Source organism: Macaca nemestrina, chromosome 15 (genome assembly GCF_043159975.1).
Source record: "Macaca nemestrina isolate mMacNem1 chromosome 15, mMacNem.hap1, whole genome shotgun sequence".
NCBI classification, from domain to species: domain Eukaryota; kingdom Metazoa; phylum Chordata; class Mammalia; order Primates; family Cercopithecidae; genus Macaca; species Macaca nemestrina.
In genome coordinates this window covers 53,817,772-53,842,607 of record NC_092139.1, presented here as the reverse complement: position 1 = coordinate 53,842,607, position 24,836 = coordinate 53,817,772, and the positions used below count along the sequence as shown (strand labels likewise).

General features: G+C 40.2%; 1 protein-coding gene across 8 annotated transcripts in view; it reads right to left on the bottom strand.

Annotated features, from left to right (window-relative positions):
* Positions 1–24,836, bottom strand: part of LOC105486805 (cilia and flagella associated protein 61) — a 290,537-nt gene that overhangs the window by 163,575 nt on the left and 102,126 nt on the right. For all 8 annotated transcript variants that reach the window (XM_011749866.2, XM_011749862.2, XM_011749864.2 and 5 more), the window contains 3 exons: positions 23,356–23,395; positions 20,333–20,472; positions 1,741–1,867 (listed from right to left, as the gene is read on the bottom strand). In XM_011749866.2, the coding sequence (XP_011748168.2) occupies positions 1,741–1,867; positions 20,333–20,472; positions 23,356–23,395 (307 nt within the window). The remainder of the gene's footprint in view (positions 1–1,740; positions 1,868–20,332; positions 20,473–23,355; positions 23,396–24,836) is intronic.

Genomic DNA, 24,836 nt, shown 5'->3' with positions numbered 1-24,836 from the left:
CTCTGTCTCAAAATAAACAAATAAATAAAAATAAAAATTAAAAATTAAACAGCCAAAATATTTTCCAGAGTGGCCACACCATTCTACATTCCCACCAGCAACACTAGAGATCCAGTTTCCCCACATCCTCGCCAGCATTTAGCAACTAGTGGCATCACTGTTTTTTGTTTCAGTCATTCTGATGGCTTTGCAGGGATATTCCACTGTGGTTTGCTCTTTCGGTAGTTACTGGGTGAAGAACACCAGGACCACTAGGACATTTGCTGCCACTTCTGTGACCTACTCTGAGGTGGCACTGGCTTCACCCACCATTGCTATTGCTTTTGCATCGTAAGTACAGATCTCAACACAGTGAAAAATGAATAAAACAGTTTTTACCTTGCAGACTCCCAGAAAATCCATGTTTCAGAGGCCCCCAAGATTCTTTAGGCCACACTTTGAGAACCAGGGCTTGACCTCATACCACTTAGAGGGCCAGGAGGGAAGGAGCAAAAAATGAAGAAACAAAGAGTCCAAGACAAACCAAAGCAAATACCATGTGCTGAAGGGAAGTTGTATTTTAGTTTACTCTGATGCCTTCGTAAATAGTGAACATTTGTATATACACCATTATGTTTAGGTGTTTGGTGTCTTCCTTCTGATGACTTAAAAATTAACTAAAAGGTTTTTTTCCAAAAGAATGAATAACTGGAACTCCCCAAATGACCTCAACAGTAGAATGAAGACATAAATGGTGGTATATTCATGCCATAAAATACTTCAGGCTATAATATGAATGACTCTTACAAACATATTGCTGAGCAAAAGAAACTTGATATCAGAAAACAAGTGGTATGATTCCATTTATGCAGAGTTCAAAAATAGGCATAGCCAATCTCTGATCTTAGAAGCGAGGTGGTATTAACTTAGGGAAAGGCCTGGGTAGAGGCATCGGGGAACTTCCGGCAGGCTGTGGTTAGTCTGTTTCTTAAAATGTGCTTGTTACATGGTGTATGCAAATTGTGAAATCCACCACACTGTTTATTGGTTATACCTCAATAAATTTTGTTCAAAATAAAATGTATCAAAAAAGTGACTATGCACAATATTCTTTAACTATCTGCATCTTTCCATGTGTAGTTAGATTAACTGGCATGGCCCTTAAGATAGCAGTATTAATTTATAGACTGCCATAAGCCTGACTTTTGCCATAGCACATACATGCATTACTACACTAGAAAGAGAACCCAACACTTATCATGCAGGATCTTTCCCAGACCATGTAATCCTGGGGGATGCAGCCAGCTCAACAAAAGGGTCTGGTCAGACTCATCATTCAATAGGCTCAAATAGGGTCCCACTACCCTCAATCTGGTACCCAGTGCTGCTGAGGTGGGCACCAGATACCCATGGATTCCTAAGCTACCCTTCCCTAACCACGGTCATACTGTATCTACCTATCCCCAAAAATAGGATCTATCTCATTTTGATATGATTGTTTGGATCAAGTCCAAATTTTCTATCTTCATGAGAAGGATTTTGGGTGTCTGATCCCTCTGGGGGATCCCCACTGAGAATGGTCGCACTTCCTTAAGTCCCAGTCTCCATGGTTTCCTCTTCTGCTCCCACCTTCTAACTCTATCTCCACTGCCCCCTGCCATATGATTTTCCAACTCAGATCCAAGGAAGTTTCAGGGCTGAATCTACATGGGTCATCACAATGGTCCCATATCCTGAGGTCTGGTCATATCACGTACTTACAGGGTCTTTGCGAGCCTTGTTGTAACGGTCTAAGTCCTCCAATATGCTTTTATTCAGCATGAGGGTGCTGACAAGATTTTCCACACCAGGAGTATCCAAGAAAGTGGCAAATCTTATATGAATGGACCTGGGTAAGGAGAGGAATATATTTTTAAGTTAAAGTACTAAATATGTATTCCCCCACAAATGGAGACAGAATTGTAACATATCACACTTATATAAAATAATATCCAGTAAAGTATGTTTATATAACATTGGGGTTTGAGTAATTGTAAAAGTAACTCATTTCATTATAGAAAACCTGAAACACAAAAACGTGTGAAGAATAAGGTAAATATCACTGATAATGCCATTAACCAAAGACAACACAGAGACACTTTAAACATTTAGTTTACAATAGCACTATGATTTATTTCATAAACAGAGTCAAAATCCTTTTTTAAATTATGTTAGGAAGAAGTCACACTGCACCAGGGCTGGCTTCACGGGTGTGGGACCCACACAATGCTGTGTGCTTTGTAGAGCCTCACACTCACAGTTTATTGCTCTGAGGCCACCGTTCAAAAATTCTTAAAAATTTTATCTTTCACTTCATGTTTTTAAGTGAAGTTAAGTGACACAATGGAGCATGTTAGGGGCCTTGGAGCCTCGGCTCACGTGTGTACCCCACGGTCTCTCCATGATGCTTTTCTCCCACCTGTTCCCTGCCCCTGGCACCCTGGGCCCTAGAGAGCCTCCCCATTCCTGCCTCATGACAGCTGCCTCCTCCTTCTGCCAAGGGTGACACTGGTTGCATTGGTTGGGGGAAGCCCGTGTTCAGCCAACACCCAGTGGGGTTCCTGGACAAGGGTATAGAGAGGCTCATGAGTCAGGTACATGACACATGGAGTCTCTGGTCAGACCAAGGGGGTGGCTGTCCCCACCCTGGGCAGGCAGTGCCATGGCATGTTCGGCTAGCAACTCAGTGTGCACCTCCTACCCATCCTCCACCCAGGGGTTCAGTGCATCCTGGTGCAGAGGGTGCAAGCCCTTGGTTGGATGCCTGTTTGCCATGGGTTGGAGCTCATGGGAAGGAGAGACTGATTGCTCCACACGAGGCCAGAGCCTCACATTTTCATCTTGCAGTGGGTCCTGTACATTATGTAGCTGGCCTTGCAGTGAATTCTCTGCAGTTACTAGGGTATTATTACTCAATGGGACAATTCCATTCCTCCTTGTGCTGATACAATAAAATATCCTAATCTATTTAACTGTCAACTGTAGGGAACATCTGTGCTTAAATTTTAATACATGCTTCCATATTATGAACAAAGTATCCTATTTGCGAAGAACAATATCTATATCTATAATTAACTAATAAAAAGATGAACAACTCCATGTTAATAATGTTTATGGGCAATTTTAAGTGAAAGGTAAGAACTTTATTATATGACCACCTTACACCAAAATCTAGTTCAGTGGATTAAAGATGGAAATGTAACAAACAAGACCACAAAAGCACTAGACAAACACTCAAGCGAATTAAAAACATATATCCACACAAAACCTGTACATGAACGTTCATAGCAGCATTATTCACAATAGCCCAAGAGAAAACAACCCAAATGCCCACCAACTGATGAATGGATAAACAGAGTATGGTTTATACATACAACAGAAAACTATTCAGCCATAAAAGAAAATAAAGTACTGACGCATACGCCAACATGCATGAACTTTAAAACATTGTGCGAAGTGAGAGAAACCATATACAAAAAGGCACGTGTTGTGTAATTCCATTTATATGAAATGTCCAGAACAGGCAAATTTACAGTGATAGAAAGTTGGTTAGTGATTGTTGGGGGCTGAGGGGAGAAGAGAATGGGAGTGACAGCTTGATAGGTACCGGGTGTCCTTTGGGTGATACAAATGTTTTAGAACCAGATAGAGGTGGTAACTGCACAATGCTGTAACTCTACTACAAACCACTGAATTGTACATTTGAAGTGGGTAAACTGTACGGCATGTGAATTACATCTCAATAAAGCTGTTACAAAAATATATATATAATGCCAAAATAATTGAAAGGAAAAGGGAATGGCAACTAATAGCAAAAAAAAAATAAGCTGGCATAGCTATATAAATATCAGATAAACCAGATCTTAAGGCAAAAATCATGAGAAAAAGGTCTTTGTTTGATCATAAAAGTTCACTAGGAAGACATAACAATACCGTATCTATAGGTGTCTAACAATAAAGCTCCAGGATACTGAAGTAAAAATGGACAGGGTTATGAGAAGAGTTTGAAATTTACCATCATATTGGTAGAGTTTAATATGGTAGAGCTCTCTCAGAAACTGGTGTCAGACAACACATTTAAGATACTGTGGAAGATCTGGACAAACTTCAGCTAAAGTACGCTATATCCCCCAAATGAAAAAGACACGGCCATCTAAGAGTTGTCTCACTGTTTCCATTCCAAAGCCCTCCAGCCAGCTGTCTTTCCTGTCTTAGGTAACGACAACTCCATCCTTCCAGTGGTTCAGGCTCAGACCTTTGGCTTCATCTGTTTTCTTGCACACCTCTCTTTCAGCCTCACTTTGGGCTGACTCTACTTTCAAAATGCATCTAAGAATGGAACGACTTCTCAAGACCTCCAATGCTAGTCCAGTCTCCACCACCTCTCTCCTCGGTTGTTGGAACAACATCCTAGTGTCTCTCCACATTTCTGCCATTGTCCCTGACAAGCCGTCCTCCACCAATTTGCCAGAGCAATGCTTATCAAATGTTAAGTCAGATCACAAAACTCTTATACTCAAATTCCCAGCAATAGAGGTGTTCTTACCCTCTTTTATGTGTACGGCCCCTCTCAGAATGTTTTTAAATGAATAAAGTAAGATACATAAGATTATAATATATGAGCTTCATTAAACAAACACGATTCAGCAGGGAATCTAATAATTACCATAATTTTGCTACACTGACGAGCATAAGCTTGCACTCCCAGTAAAAGCCAAAGTTCTACACTGGCTGACAGCCCCCTCCCTGACTCCTCACGACCACAGCCTCCTTCCCTGTGCCCTCCCTCTGGGATTGCTGCTTGCTCTGACTCATCTCCAAACAGTTGGCTTCTTGGTTTCCCTGCTCTGTGGCACAGGCCACCGTGCTGTTCCTCAAACATGCCAGACATAGTCCCTCATCAGAAGTTCCTACTTGAGGAAGTTCCTACCTCATCAGAAGGTCCTACTTCATTAGAAGTTCTTACCTCATCAGAAGTTCCTACCTCAACAGAAGGTCCTACTTCATTAGAAGTTCTTACCTCATCAGAAGTCCTACCTCAACAGAAGGTCCTACCTCATCAGAATTCCCTACCTGAGAAAGTTCCTACCTCATCAGAAGTTCCTGCCTCATCAGAAGTTCTTACCTGAGGAAGTTCCTACCTCATCAGAGGTTACCTCATCAGAAGTTCCTATCTGTAACTCTCCTCCAGCAAATCTATGAGCCTGTTCCATCACTTCAACATTTGAGTCTTTGCTGAAACTTCACCCTCTCAATGACCCTGAAACCCTATTTAAAATTTGGACCCTGACTTTCCAACCTCATTCCCTTTTCTATTTTTCTCCACAGCACTTCCTACTTTCTCTTTATTTTTTTTTTCACTGTTTGTCTCCTTCCACTAGAATAAAACTTGACAAAGATGGGAGTGTTGGTCTATTTGCTCACTGCTGCCACCTCATGGCTAGAGCAATGCCTGGCACATGGTAGATGCTCAATAAATAGCTGTTAAGTGAACTAATCATGAAGCTTGCATGGAGATAGCCAGAGAGCTTCTCCATGCTTTTTACATGTCTTTTTGGTTTTTTTTCTCTTTTTTTACATATAATAAATACTATAACTGAGTTATAAAGAGTGTTGTTGGATACTAGACTGGAAAGTGAGAGTAAGTGGACATCTTCCCCCAGTAAGGCTTGAAGCTCAGACCATATCATGGTCCACTCCAAAAGGCCAGGGCTTTTTGTAGCCTACAGTGGTGCCCAATAAATGTTCAGTGGGACATGGGGCTCTCTTCCTGCAAAGGAGCACAAAACTGCAAACATTGTTTCAACAGTCTGTCCATGGAAATCTACTGGTGATTAGGGGTCACAACCATTTTGCATTCATCTCTGCTATTCATATTCACCAAAGAGGAATATTTCAGAGCTTTCCTTTGTTCCTAGAATCTCAGGGGGAGGAACAGGCAATGGCAGTATGTTTGTGCCCTCCTCTAAAATGACACTGTCCAGTACAAGAGCCCGTACACTTGAAATGTGGTACTCAGAACTGAGATGTGCTGTAAGAATAAAATATTCACTGAATTGTGGACTTGGTACAAAAAAGTAATATAAAGTATCTCATTCGTGCTTTTTAAATATTGATTATATGCTGAAACAATAATATTTTGGATATAATGGGTTAAATAAGAAATGTTACAATTAATTTCACCTACTTTTTGATTTTTAAATTAGTGTGGCTATTCAAAAATCTAAAATTACACATGTGGCTCAGAGTGTATTGCTACTGGATGGGGCTGCTCTCTCTGTCTGTATTTGCCTCTGAGAACTATCTCCCAAAAGGTTTTTATTCAGCTCAAAAAGCAGAATGTAGGCTGGCTGGGTGAGGTGGCTCCCATCTGTAATCCCAGCACTTTGGGAGGCCAAGGCAGGAGGATCACTTGAGACCAGGAGTTCAAGACCAGCCCAGCCAACATGGTGAAACTCCATCTCTACTAAAAATACAAAATAGCTGTGCATGGTGGCTCACACCTATAATCCCAGCTACTTGGTTGGCCAAGGCACCAGAATCACTTGAACCCAGAACCCAGGAGGCAGAGGTTGCAGTGAGTCGAAATCATGCCACTGCACTCCAGCCTGGGCAAAAGAGTGAGACTCTATCTAAAAAAAAAAAAAAAAAAAAAAAAAAATCCGAATGTAGGTCTTATTCCACATGTGACCTTTTTTTGGCAGGCTCTGAGGCAAGGTGGCTGTATATACACTATTCCTCCTACAGTGGGTGCTGAGAATAGCAGCCTGTTTGTTTTTGCTTTAACTAGAATGAGATGTGGGAGACCTGAGGAGGAGGTGGTGTAGCTCCTTTGTTTTCTGGGTAAAGGGAGGAAGAGGTGTGGATTCTTAGTGTGTTCTGATAGCCGTGTGTCACCATGCACTTGTTCTTTGTGTCTTCACATCTCCACCTGTTGCATTTTAAAGCATTTTCATAGTATGTGGTTTTGCCTAATAAAGCATTCTCATAGCAAAAAACAAAAAAACAAACAAAAACGGGACACATACTTGTTGCTACATGGGTATTTCCTTTACAAAGTAAATTGCTTTTAATTGCTTCTAGTTGCTTCTACACAGCAATTGGCAGGAAAAAGTGAAAAATGAATAAATGTAAGAAATAAACTCTTAAGACATATTTCCTTAAAATCAAGGATTAACATGGATTCATTAAGAATTATTCATTCACTCCATCACAAATATTTATTAAACATCTGCTGTGTGCCCTGTGTGTTCTGGGTGCTGGGGATACATCAGGGAAACAGACAATCCACAATTTCTGCTCTCGTGGAGCTGAACTGCTATTGACTCCAGACCATATTTTGAGAAATAATTCTGAAATTCTTTAAAGTTTTAAATAAGGCACATGAGGTTAGAAGCAGACCAATTGTTATGGAGACCTTCATCTGTGTTTTTGCTAGAGAAAGCACCTTGAAAAATACAATGACTTCAAGACAAAGTTGTCAGGATGCATACTATTTTATTCTCAACAAAAAACGCTCATTAGAATCCTTAATTAAAATGACATGGATCTCAAATATATATATATATATAATGTCATGTATACCAACAGAATACTGTTGTCAAATTATCAAGCAGCTATCTTTATTGCTTGCCCTATTCTCAGATAAATCATAAAGCTTTATTCATTGAGGGTCTATAAAATGATACCAAGGCCTTCTGTGGAATGAACTTTAAATCTGCTAAATAAATATCCAATAAAACAAAGTCTGCTTCAATGATTATGTACTGACTTAGGCCTGGCAGGACCTCAGAAGATGGTGGCTCATTGGATGCACCTAAACGTGGCCCTATTTTCATCTCTCTGCAAGTTTCAAATAGGAAGTTGCTTCTCTCATTTTAGTCATTCTTTCATTTTAGCTATTATGGTGGCTCCCTTCTTTCAGTCCCATGGCCTATAGCCAGGAAGGAGAACACTCCCACCTCCCTCTATCTGTTCCACATACCTTGCCTGACCTTCCCAGAAGCAAATGTGTACTCAGTAACCAGAAGAGTTTAGTGTTCTTTTCCCTAGGGTGCAAGTATGGTTCTAAAGCCACCCTGAATCAGTGAGGGAGATTAGCTATGTTTTTCATTACCCATCCACATGGCTTCTTCTATCCACAGAAAAAGCAAGGTATCTGGAGGGCTTCCCAAGGCTTTACCTCTCCAGGTCACCTCTCTCTTATGCTTTCTCTCTCTGATGTACTTAAATGCTCTAACCTGTTAGCCCTCAGGAAATGACACCTCTCCGTGAAGAAGTGATGAAGCCCCACCCACTGGCCCCTTCTTGAGTCCTGAGAGTCTTGCAGTCTGGGTCACCTGCTTCACAAGAGGTTTGCTTCTCCCTGTTTTTGGCTGACTTTGACCTCAAGGATCAGAGTTTCTAGTATTTAATCAGATCACACACACGATAAAGTAGAATATCATATATGAAAGTGGAAGGAAAAAGATTTAACACAACTTTTCAATACCAAATTGAGTGGATGAATTGTTTTAGACACTTACAAGGTTATGCGTGTGTGTGTGTATATATATTATATATATATGCGCATAAAAGTATGTATACACATAAATGTGTGTATATATATATACACACACACACATAAAAGTTGTATATATATACATATAACTTTTACTTGAAGTTCAGGGGTACATGTGAAGGTTGGTTATATAGGTAAACTTGTGTCATGGGGGTTTGTTGTAGAGATTATTTATCACCCAGGTATTAAGCCTAGTACCCATTAATTAGGTTTCCTGATCCTCTCCCTCCTCCCACCCTCCACCCTCTGATTTGCCCCAGTGTGTCTGTTGTTCCCCTCTAGGTGTCCATGTGTTCTCATTATTTAGCTCCCACTTATAAGTGAGAATGTGTGGTATTTGGTTTTCTCTTTCTGCATTAGTATGCTAAGGATAATGGACTCCAGCTCCATCCATGTTCCTGCAAAGGACAAGATCTCATTCTTTTTTATGGCTTCGTAGTATTCCATGGTGTATATGTACCACATTTTCTTTATCCACTTTACCATTGATGGGCATTTAGATTGATTCCATGTCTTTGCTATTGGGAATAGTGCTGCAATGAACATGTGTGTGTATGTGTCCTTAGAATGATCTATATTCCTTTGGATATATACTCAGTAGTGGGACTGCTGGGTGGAATGTTATTTCTGTTTTTAGGTCTTTGAGGAGTCATCACACTGTCTTCCACAATGGTTGAACTAATTTACACTCCCACAAACAGAGTATAAATATTCCTGTTTCTCTGCAACCTTGCCATCTGTTATTTTTTGACTTTTTTGTAATGGTCATTTTGACTGGTGTGAGATGGTATCTCTTTGTGGTTTTGATCTGCATTTCTCTAATGATCAGTGAGGTTGAGCTTTTCTTCGTACGATTGTTGGCTGCATGTATGTATTCTCTTGAAAAGGGTCTATTCATGTCCTTTGCCCAGTATCTTTTTTTTTTTTTGAGACACAGTCTCACTCTGTTGCCCAGGGTAGAGTGCAGCGGCATGATCTCGGCTAACTGCAAGCTCCACTTCATGGGTTCACGCCATTCTCCTGCCTCAGCCTCCTGAGTAGCTGGGACTACAGGTGCCCAGTTTTTAATGGGGTTATTTTTTCCTTGTAAATTTGTTTAAGTTCCTTATAGATGCTGGATATTAGACTTTTGTCAGATGCATAGTTTGCAAAAATTTCCTTCCATTCTATAGGTTGTCTGTTCACTCTGTGGATGGTTTCCTTTGCTGTGCAGAAGCATTTTAATTAGATACTATGTGTCAAGTTTTTCTTTTGTTGCAATTGCTTTTGGCGTCTTCATCATGAAATCTTTGCCCATTCCTATGTCCAGAATGGTACTGCCTAGGTTGTCTTCCGGGGTTTTTATAGTTTTGTGTTTTACATTTAAGTCTTTAATCCTTGAGTTAATTTTTGCATATGGCGTAAGGTGTCCAGTTTCAGTCTTCTTCATATGGCTACCCAGTTATCCCATCACCATTTATTGAATAGAGAATCCTTTCCCCATTGCTTTTGTCAGGTTTGTTGAAGATTAGATAGTTGTAGGTGTACAGGCTTATTTCTGGGTTCTCTATTCTCTTCCATTGGTCTATGTGTCTGCTTTTGTACCAGTACCATGCTGTTTTGGTTACTGTAGCCCTGCAGTATAGTTTGAAGTCAGGTAGGGTGATGCCTCCAGCTTTGTTCTTTTTGCTTTGGATTGCCTTGGCTATTCCGGCTCTTTTTCGGGTCCATATGAATATTAAAATAGTTTTTTCTAGTTCTGTGAAAAATGTCAGTGATAGTTTAATAGGAATAGTATTGAATCTATAAATTGCTTTGGGCAGCATGGTCATTTTAATGATATTGATTCTTTCTATCCATTAGCATGGAATGTTTTTCCATTTGTTTGTGTCATCTCTGATTTCTTTGAGCAGTGTTTTGTAGTTCTCCTTGTAGAGATCTTTCATCTGTCATTGGTTAGGTGTATTCCTAGGTATATTATTATTATTTTTTTTTTTGGCAATTGTGAATAGGATTGCGCTCTTGATTTGACTCTAGGCTTGACTGTGGTTGGTGTATAGGAATATCAGTGATTTTTGCACATTGATTTTGTACCCTGAGACTTTGCTGAAGTTGTTTCTCAGCTTAGGGAGCTTTGGGGCAGAGACTATGAGATTTTCAAGATACGGGATCATGTCATCTGCAAACAGGAATAGTTTGACTTCCTCTCTTCCTATCTGGATGCCCTTTATGTATTGCAGAAAATAGGGCAATTTTTTAATACCAGTAAATAAAAATGAAATGACAGGGAGAACAAAAAGTGATTTGAGTCTTTCTAAATTCCAAAGAAGTGATCGTTGTAATAGAATCATGAAACAATTTGATAGTCATTAGTATTTCAGTTTAAATCAAAAATAAATAAAACCCACAAAATTAAAAATGAGGTTTCTATTGGGTTCCGTTCAAGGTGGCTGATTAAAAGCAGAAGGGGCCAAGGACTGATGATGTTAAAACACTCTCCACAATAACACGGGCCTGAAATAGGTACAATGGTAACTTTCTGTGTGAGTCACCCACAGAAAAGCAAAGAAGACAGAAATGGTGAGGGGAGTAATTGCTTAAAGGACAACTAGCTAAATGCATTTTATTTACCGAGCCAAGTTGATGGCTGTATGATCTAACTCAGCAGTAAATATTTATTTACAAAAAATTATTCCTAGCACAATAAATATTGGTTAGCCAAATACATCTGAAACGTTTCCCCACATTTAAAATGTCAAATTTCAGAAAAGCATCATGTGAAAGGGTGGCAAGATGGAGTGGGTGACCAATTCACCTGAATGTGTTCTCCACTAATGAATAAACAAGAGGACAGAAAAGCCAGTGGGTAGGTCAAGAATGAGCAAGCAGCTGAAATAGAAAAGGAATCATCATCTGTAGCACACACTCACGCCGTATTAAGTTTGGAAATGTCCTAGAGGTTAATATATGAAGAAAATGTATCATAAAGAAAGCATTTAATTTATTCACAATTAAAGTGCAAGTTAACATAAACATTAGGAAATGTTCTCATCTCAAAGGCCTGTAGTCACTAAACAAAAGGAGAGGGAACCTGGGTGTGGAATGTGTTGACAGAAGAGGTAGCCATCACTAACGACTGAATGAGTAATTTGTCCCAGTGCTCACCAGCACAGCCAGAGGGCAGATGACAGACACAAATATAATTTCCCAAGGGAAGAAGAACAAAATTAGGTGGAGGACCAGAACATGAGGTCATGAAATTTAAAGTAACCAAACTTAAGAGCAGAAACAATTCATCCCAAATGTCAAGAGAAGTGAAGCAAAAAATAGAAGAACATGATACATTTTTAAAGAGTAGGTGTAGAGGACCTGAGCCCTCACCATGCCCAAGTGGCTCCTCCTCACCTCCTTCAGGTCTTTACTCATGGCCACCCTTCCTGTCACCCTAGGCAAAATGGCAGCCTCTCTCCCACTCAGCGCTTCCGATCCCCTCTCCGCACCTGCTATACTCTTAATGTTCGCCCTCAGTGCCTACATACTATGCATTTGGATCTCTTTCCTTTACATCTTTCTCCACCATCTAGAATGCCCCCAGTGTGGGCAAGAATTTCTATCTGTTTGCATCATTTCTGTTTCCCCAGCACCTGGAATAGGACTGGCACACGTTTGCAGTCAGTGCTGTGGATTTTACTGGATGAATGAGGGGGTTTGCTGGGGTCTCTGAGAAGGAAAACAGACATCAGCCAGTACTCTCCTCCTGCACCCCAGAACCCAGTGGCCATTTTGTCAATGTGATAGATGTCAATTTCAGGATGGAGGGAGGGTGGAAGAAAGGAAATAAACCAAGGCCCTGGAGATACAAATCCTAAAGCCCTGCCTATCTCCAGACATCCTGCTTATGTGAGCCAGTACATGTCCTAAAGCAGAAGCCATTCTGAGTTGGTTTTTCTTTCCAACTGAAAGCATTCTCATTGTTAATGTACATTTTGAAATGCAAAAAATGGTTTTAGAAAAACACAGGTGGAAAGTGTGTATGAAAAAAGAAGGGCCAGGAACTAGAAACAAGCAAGAGAAATTAAAGCATTATGATATAAATAGAAAAAAATATGTAAAACAGTTAGAGTCCACATATTCTTACAAATCTAACCAAAAGGTTATATTTATATATAGAAGAAACTTAGTAACTCAACAGTACCAAAAAATTACTAGATCATAAAAGGTTTAAAGTAGGTGTGGCCTTTAAACTTCTAAAATTGTCTAGAAAAAGAAATAAATATAAAATAAAAGAATAAAAAGTAAAGTAGGTATGGCTTATATGTTTTATAGAAAATCTGTATTTGGAAGACAGATAATCACAATTCTTTTTTAAAAAATTAATTTAATTCTATTTTAAGTTCCAGGATACATGTGCAGGACAAACATATGTTACATAGTGTGCCATGGTGGTTTGTTGCACCTGTCAACCCATCACCTAGGTATTAAGCCCAGCAAGCATTAGCTACTTATCCTGATGCTCTTCCTCCCCTCGGACCCCCACTGATAGGCCCCAATGTGTGTTGTTCCTCCCGGCCCCCACATGTGTTCATGTGTACTCATCATTCAGCTCCCATTATAAGTGAGAACATGTGGTGTTTGGTTTTCTGTTTCTGTGTTAGTTTGCTGAGAATAATGGCTTCCACCTGCATCCATGTCCCTGCAAAGGACGTAGTCTTGTTTCTTTTTTATGGCTGCATAGTATTCCATGGTATCATAGTATTCTATGGTACCACATTTTCTTTATCCAGTCTATCAGTGACAGGCATTTGGGTTAATTTCGTGTCTTTGCAATTATGAATGGTGCTGCAATGAACATATGCGTGCATGTATCTTCAAAATAGAATGATTTATATTCCTTTGGGTATATACCAGAAATGGGATTGCTGGGTCAAATGGTATCTCTAGTTCTAGGTTTCTGAGGAATCAGCACACTTTCTTCCACAATGGTTGAACTAACTTACATTCCTACCAACAGTGTAAAAGTGTTCCTATTTCTCCATAGTCTTGCCGGCATCTGTTGTTTCTTGACTTTTTAATAATCGCCATTCTGACTGGCATGATATGCTAGCTCTTTGTGGTTTTGATTTGCATTTCTCTAATGATCAGTGATTTTGAGCTTGATTTTGAGCTTTTTTTCACGTTTGTTGGCTGCATGAATGTCTTCTTTTGAGAAGTGTCTGTTCATGGTCCTTTGCCCACTTTTTAATGGGGTTGTTATTTTCTTGGAAATTTGTTTAAGTTTCTTGTAGACTGTGGATGTTAGACCTTTGTCAGATGAACAGATTGCAAAAATTTTCTCGTATTCTGTAGGTTGTCTGCTCACTCTGATGATAGTTTCTTTTGTAATAAATCACAATTCTTTTCTACCAGATGATGTATTCATTAAAAAAGCAGAAGCCCTGGCCGGGCACAGTGGCTCATGCCTGTAATCCCAGCACTTTGGGAGGCCAAGGTGGGTTGATCAGGAGGTCAGGAGATTGAGACCATCCTGGCTAACACGGTGAAACCCCGTCTCTACTAAAAATAAAAAATAAAATAAAAATTAGCTGGGCATTGTGGCCGGTGCCTGTAGTCCCAGCTACTCAGGAGGCTGAGGCAGGAGAATGGCATGAAACCCGGGAGGCAGAGCTTGCAATGAGCCAAGATCACACATTGCACTCCAGCCTGGGCGACAGAGTGAGACTCCATCTCAAAAAACAACAAACAAACGAACAGAAGCCCCTACAGTGCTTCTCAAACTTTTAATGTGCATGAAAGTCAACTGGTGCACTTGTTAGCAACACAGATTCAGAAAACCTGGGGCAGGGCCTGGGATTCTGCATTTTAGCAAAGTCTCAGCAGATGCTGCTGCTGCCGATCCCTGGACCACACCTGCAGTGGAACTGAAGAGCATATGAAGAAAGAACTGTCCTTGAGTAAAATGAGGTAACCTTGAGAAGGGAAGCCAGGTGCTAAGGAGCAAGAAGGAAGAATATGCCACGGTCCATGATGGCCGTATGCCCAGCCCACCCCGATGGCCTTCTTTAAGGGACAAACAAGTTCTTATAAAGTCTCACTTTCTAAAAGCCAGGTGTGAGTCCTCACAGATACAAAGGGTGCATGTCACTGAGCATCACTGGATAGTGCCCTGACTTACAAAGGACCCTGGCTGCTGCACCTGAGCTCCTCTTGCACTCCTGGCTGACACGCAGGTGCAGGGGACTGGCTGGAAACACCTCGGCACCTAAAGACAATGCCATGGGGACGCGGGGACAGAAGGGGATGGCCCTGTGCAGGCACTGCCACCTCGGGGTAACTGATGCCAAGAACCCAGAAAGGTGATGGGAAGTCTTCTTTAAGGTCTCCCCCACTCTCACATTTCCAAACTTCATTTTGTGTGATATGAAATTCCATCAAATTCATTTGTTAGTAAACTCATTTTTTTTTTAAATACAAACATTGCTGGGGTGTAAGGGTGGGGGTTGCTCTTCCTTCTCATTTCTGTAGGAGCCTCTTCAGGTTGGCTGCCGTCCTTTCTCTCCTCCACTCCTGCAGCCACCATCAGATCAGCTGCCTGGAGAGGGTGCAGGAGTGTGGACTTTAAAAGAGCAAAGGGAAGAGCGATGTTGTACTCCCTATAGGAACTGAGCAATATTGACAGGCAAAGCTACCATTTTTAACATTAAATGTGTGGTTTCACTAAAAAGCTTTTTATGCTTAGAATATGGTTTAAAGAATTAAAGAGGAGATCTATGCTTTCTGTAGAAAACAACTGCCCACTGCCATGTTCACCCCTAACGGTGATAAGCGTGTGGGTTTCGAGGGATGCCTTCCCCTATGGGACCGTGCATAGCTTCTTGAATGGAAAAAGGCAATGGGCACAACCATGGCACTTGGAGAAGCTACAGGAGCACACAGGCAGGGAACCTGGTGTGGGCTGGCAGGTGTGCTGGCGACAAACTGGAGGAGGCTGTGAAGGAGGGTTCCTGATGAGGGCTCAGGTGGCAACTGCGACAACACATGACTTGTGAAAGACACAAAAACTAGTTCCGCTTCTGAGTCTTTAATCAGAAAAGAACCCAGGTATACATCAGGAGCTCCAATTTTAAATGCAAGTCATTCAAGAAAAAGAAGCTGGCACTGAAAAAGGTTACAAAGAAAAGCCAGGGCTCCACTGCAACCAAACTAATTCCCGGACAAGTGTGGAAAGTCTCATCATTTAAAAGATTGAGATTTTATTTTTAAGAAAAGTAATGCATGGACATAGTAAAAGAGTGTGTAAGAAAAGAATATGAATGTAAATTATGTAATTAAAGCTACTAAGAACAAGGCCGCTACTACAGCCAGACCAATGACCCCTTCCTAGATCCGTATCATCTCATTGCTCTCCATCTCCAGTGCCTTTATTCAACTGGATTTATTCAGAGTGAAAACTCCAAGAAAAAAAGTCACCAATGCATTTAAGAATGCAGAGTATAAAGTACATTTTTAAAAATTCTACTTGAATCATAATACAATATAAAATCTCAGTGTAGAAAAAATTAACTACATTTTTCCATCACAGAAGTACTGCACACCCACTGATTTTTAAAAATTCAAACAGAAATAACCCATTTAAAAATAGGCAAAAGACCTAAACAGACACCTCACCAAAGAAGACACACAGTTGGCAAATAAGCATATAAGACATGCTCAACACCACATGTCATTAAAACAGCGAGGTACCACTAACATACTGATTAGAATGGCCAAAATCCAAAACACTGATGACACCAAATGCTGGCAAGGGTGTGCAGCAGCGGGAACTCATTCACTGCTGGTGGGAATGCAAAATGGCTCAGCCACTCTGTCAGATAGTTTGACAGTTTCTTGTAAAACTAAGCATATTCTGGTCATAGGATCCAGCAATTGCACTCTTTGGTAGTCATCTAAAAGTTGAAAACTTACACCCACATAAAAACCTACACATGAATGTTTATAGCAGCTTTATTCATAACTGCTCAAACTTGAAAGCAACATGAGGTTTTTCAAGTAGATAAATGGGTAGACACACTGTGGAACATCCAGACAACGGAATATTATCCAGGGCTACAAAGAAATAAGCTAGCCAGTCATGAAAAGACATGGAGGAACCTTAAAAACATATTAATCAGTGAAAAAAGCCAATCTGAAAAGGCTACTAACAAGATTCCAACTTTATGACATTCTGTAAAACGTAAAATTCTGGAGACAGTAAAAAGACCAGTGGTTGACAGTGTTGTGGGAAATGAGGGATGAACAGACAGAGCACAGAGGATGTTTAGGAGAGGAAAACTATTCTGTGTGCTATCATAACAGTGGATACATGTCATTACACATTTGTCCAAAGCCATAGGATGTACAACACCAACAGTGAACCCTAATGTAAACTATGGACATTGGTTGATAATGATACGTCAGTGGTGGTTCATCGATTACAACAAATGTGCCAAACTAGTGCCGGATGTTCATGATGCAAGAGTCTGTGTATGGTGGTGGAGAAGGGACTTGTGAGAACTCTCTGCACTTTCTGCTCAATTTTGCTGTAAACCTAAAACTACTCTTTTCAAAAAAAGTTTACTGGCCAGGTGTGGTGGCTCACGCCTGTAATTGCAACACTGGGAGGCCAAGGTGGGTGAACTGCTGAGCCCAGGAGAGTTCAAGATAAGCCTGGGGAACATGATGAAACCCCATCTCCACAAAAAATACAAAACTCAGCCAGGTGTTGTGGCACAGGTCTGTGGTCCTGGCTACTTGGGAGGCTGAGATGGGAGGATCACCTGAGCTTGGGAGGTTGAGGCTCCAGTGAGCCATGATAGTGCCACTGCACTCCAGCCTGGGCAAGAGAATGAGATGCTGTCTAAAAAAAAAAAGTTTATTAATTAAAACAAAAAAAATCAAACATAACAGATAGATGTAATGCAAAAAGTCACCATCTTCACCTACAATTCCCAGTCCTGTTTCCCAGAGGCATATAAGGTTAATGAAATCCTATGTACCTTTTTAGAACTTCTATACATACACAAGATAAAAACTAGATATAATGTTCGCATAGTATCCTTTTTCCTCTTCTTTTTAATTAAGGAATCAACTGAGTTTCTTACTGGGCACATGCCCAACCTGCCAGCAATGTATCTTGCAGGCTCCCTTGCAGCTAAGTAGGGCCATGAGACCAAGTTCCTTAGCACACAATATGAACAGAGGTGATTCATGTCCCTGAGAGGAAAGTGCTTCCCCTCCTCCACTTCTCGTTCCACCCTTCCCTGTGGGCTGCAATGTGGCTACGGCGCTTGGAGCTAGCTCTGAGCACAAGGAGGAAAAGTCCACTCTGGCCATGGGTCTGAAACTCTTGCATGCCACAGAGCCCTTTAACCCTCTGGTGATGCTGTGAACTCCTTCCCAGACAAATGTTTCTACATTCATAAAATAAAACACAGAGGATTACAAATTATCTTGAAACACAGTTAGCAAAATGTTTTTAAAAATGTGTTACAGTAATGCCTGTGCCTCTTTGTTAATGCATTAAATAACAAATTCTGGTTGAGAATAAAATCACTGAAATTTCAAAGTAGGGTAAATATATGTGATATTTTTGAGACATCTGCAACAACAAAAACATGAATGAAAATATCTGTCACTTCCACTGGCTACAAAGTCGTGGTTTCTGCTAACACTATGAGACCTGCTAGCTCCAGTCACAATGGAAGGACACACTAAACTTCACTTACAGGTTAGTGGAATAAAGATGTCGTTTTCCTTCCCATCCAGATTCACAGACCTCATGCTTCTCTCTGGATATGTTAGGTAAAGACCCTTGCTCTATGGAGTGGAGGAGCAATAAGAGAAGGAACTTCAGTTCCTGGACAATTTCATGGGAAAAAAGCTGATAGTCTCCTTAGACCACGTGCTCATGTCTGGACTACTGCAGGACAGAGACAGAACTGGCTCAAGTGTGTTTAGGGGTCACTCTGATACAACAGTTTAGCAATAGTGCTGACTGCTACCTATGAACACTTTACAACAATCAGATGGGATTACACCAACCACACCATGGAAAGAAACAGTATGTAGGGTGGTCATGAGTTGGCTCCGTAAGCTAAAAGCCTAGGTTCCAATTTCAGTTCTGCCACTTTCTGCTGTGTGGACTGTAGACTAGTTACTCAACCTCTCTATGTCTCAGTCTTCTTACCTGTGAAATGAGAATAATGATACCTAACTAATTAGGTCACTGTGAGTGTTGATACATGGAAAGTGATTATTAAGAAAGCACCTGGCACACTACAAATCCTCAATACATGTTAATTATCATTAGTATTAGTACTTGTACTATTGTTGTTTGACTGTTTTTCTCACCATCCTAGATATCTTTCCACATAGGATACAGAAATCTGGTTTTATTTCTTCAAATCTTCATCATAATGTACTAAATGAATTTGCTAAAATTCATTTAACCAGTACCTAATTATGAAGTGAACATCTAGGATGTTTCTCAAAGTTTCACTCAAATGGTTAACACAGCACTTACAGAGCGAGCTCTCTGACGCTCCTCCACCAAACCTCTCGTCAGAAGATTGTGCATCAACTTTATTGAGGTCTAATTTACATACAATAAAAGGCCCTCATTTCAAGTGTGCAGTTTGATGAGCCTCAGAATATTTTGTAAAAATAAGATAGAAGATATTAAATATACACTGATTTTTGGATTTTTTTTCCTGTACAGTCTGGTCATGCCTTTTATTAATTGTTCTATTTAGGAATTAAATGATTTTCTTATTGATTCATTAAAGCTCTTTATATATTAAATATACCTACCTTTTGTCTGCCATATTTGTTTAAAACATCCTTCTGTTGGTCAGTTACATTTTAATTAAATCAGGTGGTTCAAAAAACTTGGTATAGTATACGAAACCTTAATTTTTTTCTTTCATGTTTTAAAAAGAACTTTCTCATTCTGAGATGTGATAAAGGTCAGTCTTTACTCGCTTTCCTGATCCAGCACTCCATATTACTTTCTCAGGAAAGCTTCATCTGGCTGGGCCAACTCTCCCAATGTTCCATGCTCAGTACCACATGTCCAGCACTGGTTACTCCCATCACAGTTACAGTTTTACACAATGTGTGTCCATAAGCCTTGAAAAGGCAGGGACCATGTCTGTATGTTGTTCACCATTGTGTTCCCAGAACTTGGCACAGAACCTAGCACTGTAAATATATTTTCTAACTTTTTAATATTTACATTTAACTCTTTTAAAAATTTTTCAATATTTACATTTAACTCTTTAATCACCTGAGAATCTATTTTACGATAGAGTATCAAAAAAGTTTCTATCTTCATTTTGTCCCACCATTTACAGAAGAATCCTTCCTTTCCCCACTGTTGTGACACACACTTTGTCATGAATGTATTATATACACACACTCACATACAAAGCTCAATCTGCACACTGAGTTCCTACTATACTGGGTCTGTTTCTTGTGTTACATTGTTCTGCCTACAGAATCAGTGAACGTGGCCTTGTCTTGATTGTTGTGGAGCTCTATTATGTTTTAATATCTGACAGGACAAATCTCTTCTCAAGTGCCATTCTTTCTCTAAATGTATTAGTTAAAATCACTTAATCAAGCCCTCTTCTAATAAAAGATGATCTTTAAAATAAATTATTAAAATAGCAGGGAGCTCCTTGTTCCCTTGTCTTCTGTAATTTCATGGATTGCTGTGTGGCCAAACATGTGTCTACTCACTTGAGCAAGCCGGCCCGGTGGAAGACGTAGAGGTCCTGCTCGAGGGTGCAGGTGCTGAAAGGGACCATTTTCACGAAGTTCTGGATGAGGATGAACTCAGGGGTGAGATGGGGCAGAGAAATTATACAGAAGTTCTTATCCTAACATCATCAAAAACCAGGACACAGAGAAAGAATAAAAAACCATTAATCAAAAAACAAATTTCTCTAACAAACACCAAGAAAACTAGAAGCAAAATGTGTTCATTAAGGAGAGGATACTCAAATTACCTTTCCTGTAATTTGGAAAATAATCACATAAAATTCACGAAATAAGCAACTACAAGAGCATGGAAAAAGTATCTTTGTGTCTCACTGAAACCTGAATAAATTAATCTTATAAACAATGGCAGTCATTCAGCATAACTCTTCTGGGGAAGTAGTTTTTAAACCAAGACAATTCATACTTGCAAGTTCACTTGTGTCACAAAGTCAGTGAGGTAGCATGGTGTCCTAGCAAAGGCCTCTTGCTTCCTAAGTGACCTTATACCAGTGGCCCCTTCCTCTTAAGAGATGGGAGGATGATACTACGGCCTTTTTTGGCTCTAAAATTCTGTGATTATCCATAAACCAACGTGTATGTATTTTATCATGACATGATCCCAGTTGGATGAACAGATCCATGAGCATGACTAAACTTAGGCAGTGGGTTTAGTTAGTAGACACAAGAGGTCCTGCATGTCCTGAGGGCTGTCATTCACCTGTTCTAGGCCTGCCCTGTCAGTACAGTAGACAATGAAATGTGGCTAGTATGGCAAAAGAACTAAATTTTAAATTTTATTTCATTTAAATTCATTTAAATAAAAAAAAACTGATACTTAATTCCATTACTGGAAAAGTTTTACGTGTGCTTGGTTTGTGTGAATCTACTTATCCAACTGTAAATTTTATAACATCTAAATACAGATGAACTATTTCTGATGAAAATTCAGTACTTGTATTGAGATGTGCTATAGATGTGAAATATATATTAGACTTCAAAGACTTAGCATGAGAAAAAGAATGTAAATAGCTCACTAATAAGTTTTCATATTGATTATATGTTGAAATGATTACATTTGCCCAGGCACAGTGGCTCACTTCTGTAACCCCAGTACTTTGGGAGGTCAAGATGGGAGGACCACTTGAGCCCAGGAGTTCGAGCCCAGCCTGGGCAAGAGGGCGAGATCCCATCTCTACAATTTTTTTTTTTAATTAGCTGGGCATGGTGGCATGTCCCAGTTATTTGGGAGGCTGAGGCAGGACGATCTCTCGAGCCAAGGAGTTTGAGGCAGTAGTGAGCTATGATTGCGACACTGCATGCAGCAAAGTGAGACCCTGTCTCTTTAAAAACAGGATTGGGACATATTAAGTTAAATAAAAGATATTATCATATAAACTTCATCTGTTCCTTTTTCTTTTTTTTCCTTGTGGCTCTTGGAACATTCAGAATTACCGATGTGGCCACAATCCATGTCTGGACAGTGCTGCTCTAGGCTATCTGAGCTTCACGCAGCTGCCTGATCCTCTGCCAGGTCCCTGCAGAAGCAGCCTGCTCTTCCCAAAGCTAATTTGTCCCTTTGGGATCTCGCCTCCTCTTGAACCCTGTGAAGGCATTACTTGTGCTAATCCAAAACCCTGGGGACATTTGTGCAGCTCAAAGGAGTGAATCATTGTTTGACCTTATCTTCCTTCTTTTTAGCAAATTAGCAGGACTCCTTTTGGGGAAACTGAGAGTCAAGTTGCTGAAATACTCAAGTTGAAAATAAGGACTGGGTGCCAAGTCTGGGTGGGCTTCCTCTGGGAGGGGGAGACTAACTATAATGAGTTGCTTCATCTTGGATTTGAAGGATTAAGGATGAAGCAATCAAGGTTATTTTTTTCCTGTCGTCCATGTTCCGAAGTCAAATAGAATTGAAATGTAAACAGCTCTTGTAACTTTTTAAAGCCAGCATTACTTTTATAATGTTAAAGATTTACCTTTACATGGACTTTAAAATAGGAAATAATTAAAATTAGTGAAATTTATTTGAGGAGTCTTTGAGGGAAACCAACTTTGTAAATCCTATGTTTAGGGTAATCCACGTTGTTTTGAAAGTGCCTTAATAATCAATTTATTAAAATTATGATGGAGAACGTATTGCCTTATTACATAGCTTCATCATAATAAAAATGAGGAAATAAAACTTAACATCACATAGTTTTAAGACAAAATAATTAAAGTATACTTGTTTTTGCCTCATGAGAAAGAGTATCCAGGAAATATAAAGCAATAGATATTTTTATTGAAATCAGTCAACTGAAGAAGTACAGTTGTTGACTTAATTAACAGGCCTGTCTTTATAAAAACACATTTTGTCCCTCAAAACTTTCTTCCCCATTTTCTTTCCTTCAATAAAGAAGTGTGAGAGTTCGGCTGGATCTCCATCCCTAGGGAACAATGAGACAACAATGTAGGCAGAAGCCCAGGACACCTTGACATGGAGAATCTTATTTGCACTTGGATATTAGCCTACAGGCCCATTCACCAATGTGGGTTGAGCCCCCTCTACAAGACAGGCATGAAGTCAGGCCTGAGGAACTAGTAGGGAAAGAAATACCAACCTGAAAATCAACAAGTCCCTACTTTGCTATCCTCAGAAAAGCATTATGATAGTTTCAGAACACTTACAGCCAATATAATCTATCAAATAACATAACTGTGTCATTCACTTTAATTTCTGACATTTTCATATATTACTATAAATGATTTGATTCTGATAAAACACTGGTAAGGCTATGTCTAAAAGAAATTTTGCATTTAAAGAGAACTGCTAAAATAGCATGACTTACAAATTCTTGAAAATGACAATACTTTCTATTTTTATGAGTTCATGACATGCCATTTGACCTTATTCTCAGAACACAAACCTCAACATTCATAGCATAATAAATTTATGACATTTTACTTTTATATAACTTCTCTAAGCTTACAAAATCAGTTCTCAAAATTCAGCATGTACTTACAGAAAAAAGACTGAAAACAAAATTCATAAAATCCAGCGACCTGTAAACAAGACAGTAAGCACTGTCACTGCCCTGCAAGCAAATGCAACATCAGTGGACATTTATAGAGATTTACAGCTCCCTCCCCTCGGGCAGTGATTAGCCAACTACTAGTCAGAACATGTGTCTAGCTGAACACTAATGGGGTGCATAAGTCGCAAGCTTCGTATGCCAGTAATAAAGTATTCTGCAGAACTGAAGGCACTTTCACATCAATTAATAATCTCTGTGCATTTGAAAAGCCAAAACAAAATTGGTCATTCTGTGCCTCCGATCCTTCCCACCTGTTTTGAAAGAGTTAAGAGGAGAGGTGGGAAATATTATAGGCTGCTTCTGATCTTTTTCCCTTTTATCCGTTGAAGATTTTCTGACTAGCTGCAGATGTAAGTTCATAGGCAAACTACACTGTGTCATCAAATTCCTGTTTCAAAATTCAAAAAGTATACTCTAAGCACAATCATATTTAAATGTACTGATAAAATAAATATAAAGCAACAAATATAGAAAGGCTTTACAAGTTTTTAGATGTCTACAACACAATTAGAATAAAAAGAATTTATCTTTTCAATGTCCCAGATCTCCATAGAAGCCAAAAACTCAAGATGAAAAAAGTTAAAGTACAACATGGTTCCAGGGGATGCTGGGAGATTGGGAACATGACCAAGCTATGCTTGGTCATCTAAAAGACATTCTAGAGCCTTCCATTCCATCAAAATGGGCCAATCATTTCCTCTTCGAGATGGTTCTATGAACAGATGAGGAGTCAGTGCTAAGCAGATGTGGCATCCAGGCACTGAGGGCAGCGTCCAGTGTTCAGACCACAGGAGAACAGTAAGCACTGAACATATGGGTGTTCTGGAGGGGCAGGGTGGGTAGCTATGAGGTCTGGTGGGCGCCAGGGCTTTAGACAAAGCCCAGCACCATGCATGCTTCCTCCTTGCTTGCTGGATTGCTGTTGGGTGTCAACTTATCCCTCGCTCAGATATTCCATGTAGCTGAGGCACCAGCTGCAGATTCTGGGTAGAGCACGAGCTAAGGGATGGAGTCCATCTCCTCCATCTCCTTGTGGCATGGGCTCGTCACAGCCTTTGGCTCAGGAATGAACACACAGTCCTGTCAGCCCTCATGGGACTTTGGCTGGAAAAAGCTGGGCCCACCCTGGCAAGTCCTCCTCACTGGATTTTGATGCAGACCTGAGACTGTCAGTGGTCTTAGGCCCAGGATGGGGCACTCCTCTGAGAAAGGGGCCAATAGTAGGGAAGTAGGGTGATATGGTTTGGCTGTGTCCCCACCCAAATCTCATCTTGAATTGTAGCTCCCACAATTCCCAAGTGTTGTGGGAGGGACCCTGTGGGAGATAGCTGAATCCTGGGGGCAGTTCCCCCATACCATTCTCGTGGTAGTGAATAAGTCTCATGAGATCTCATGGTTTTATAAGAGGA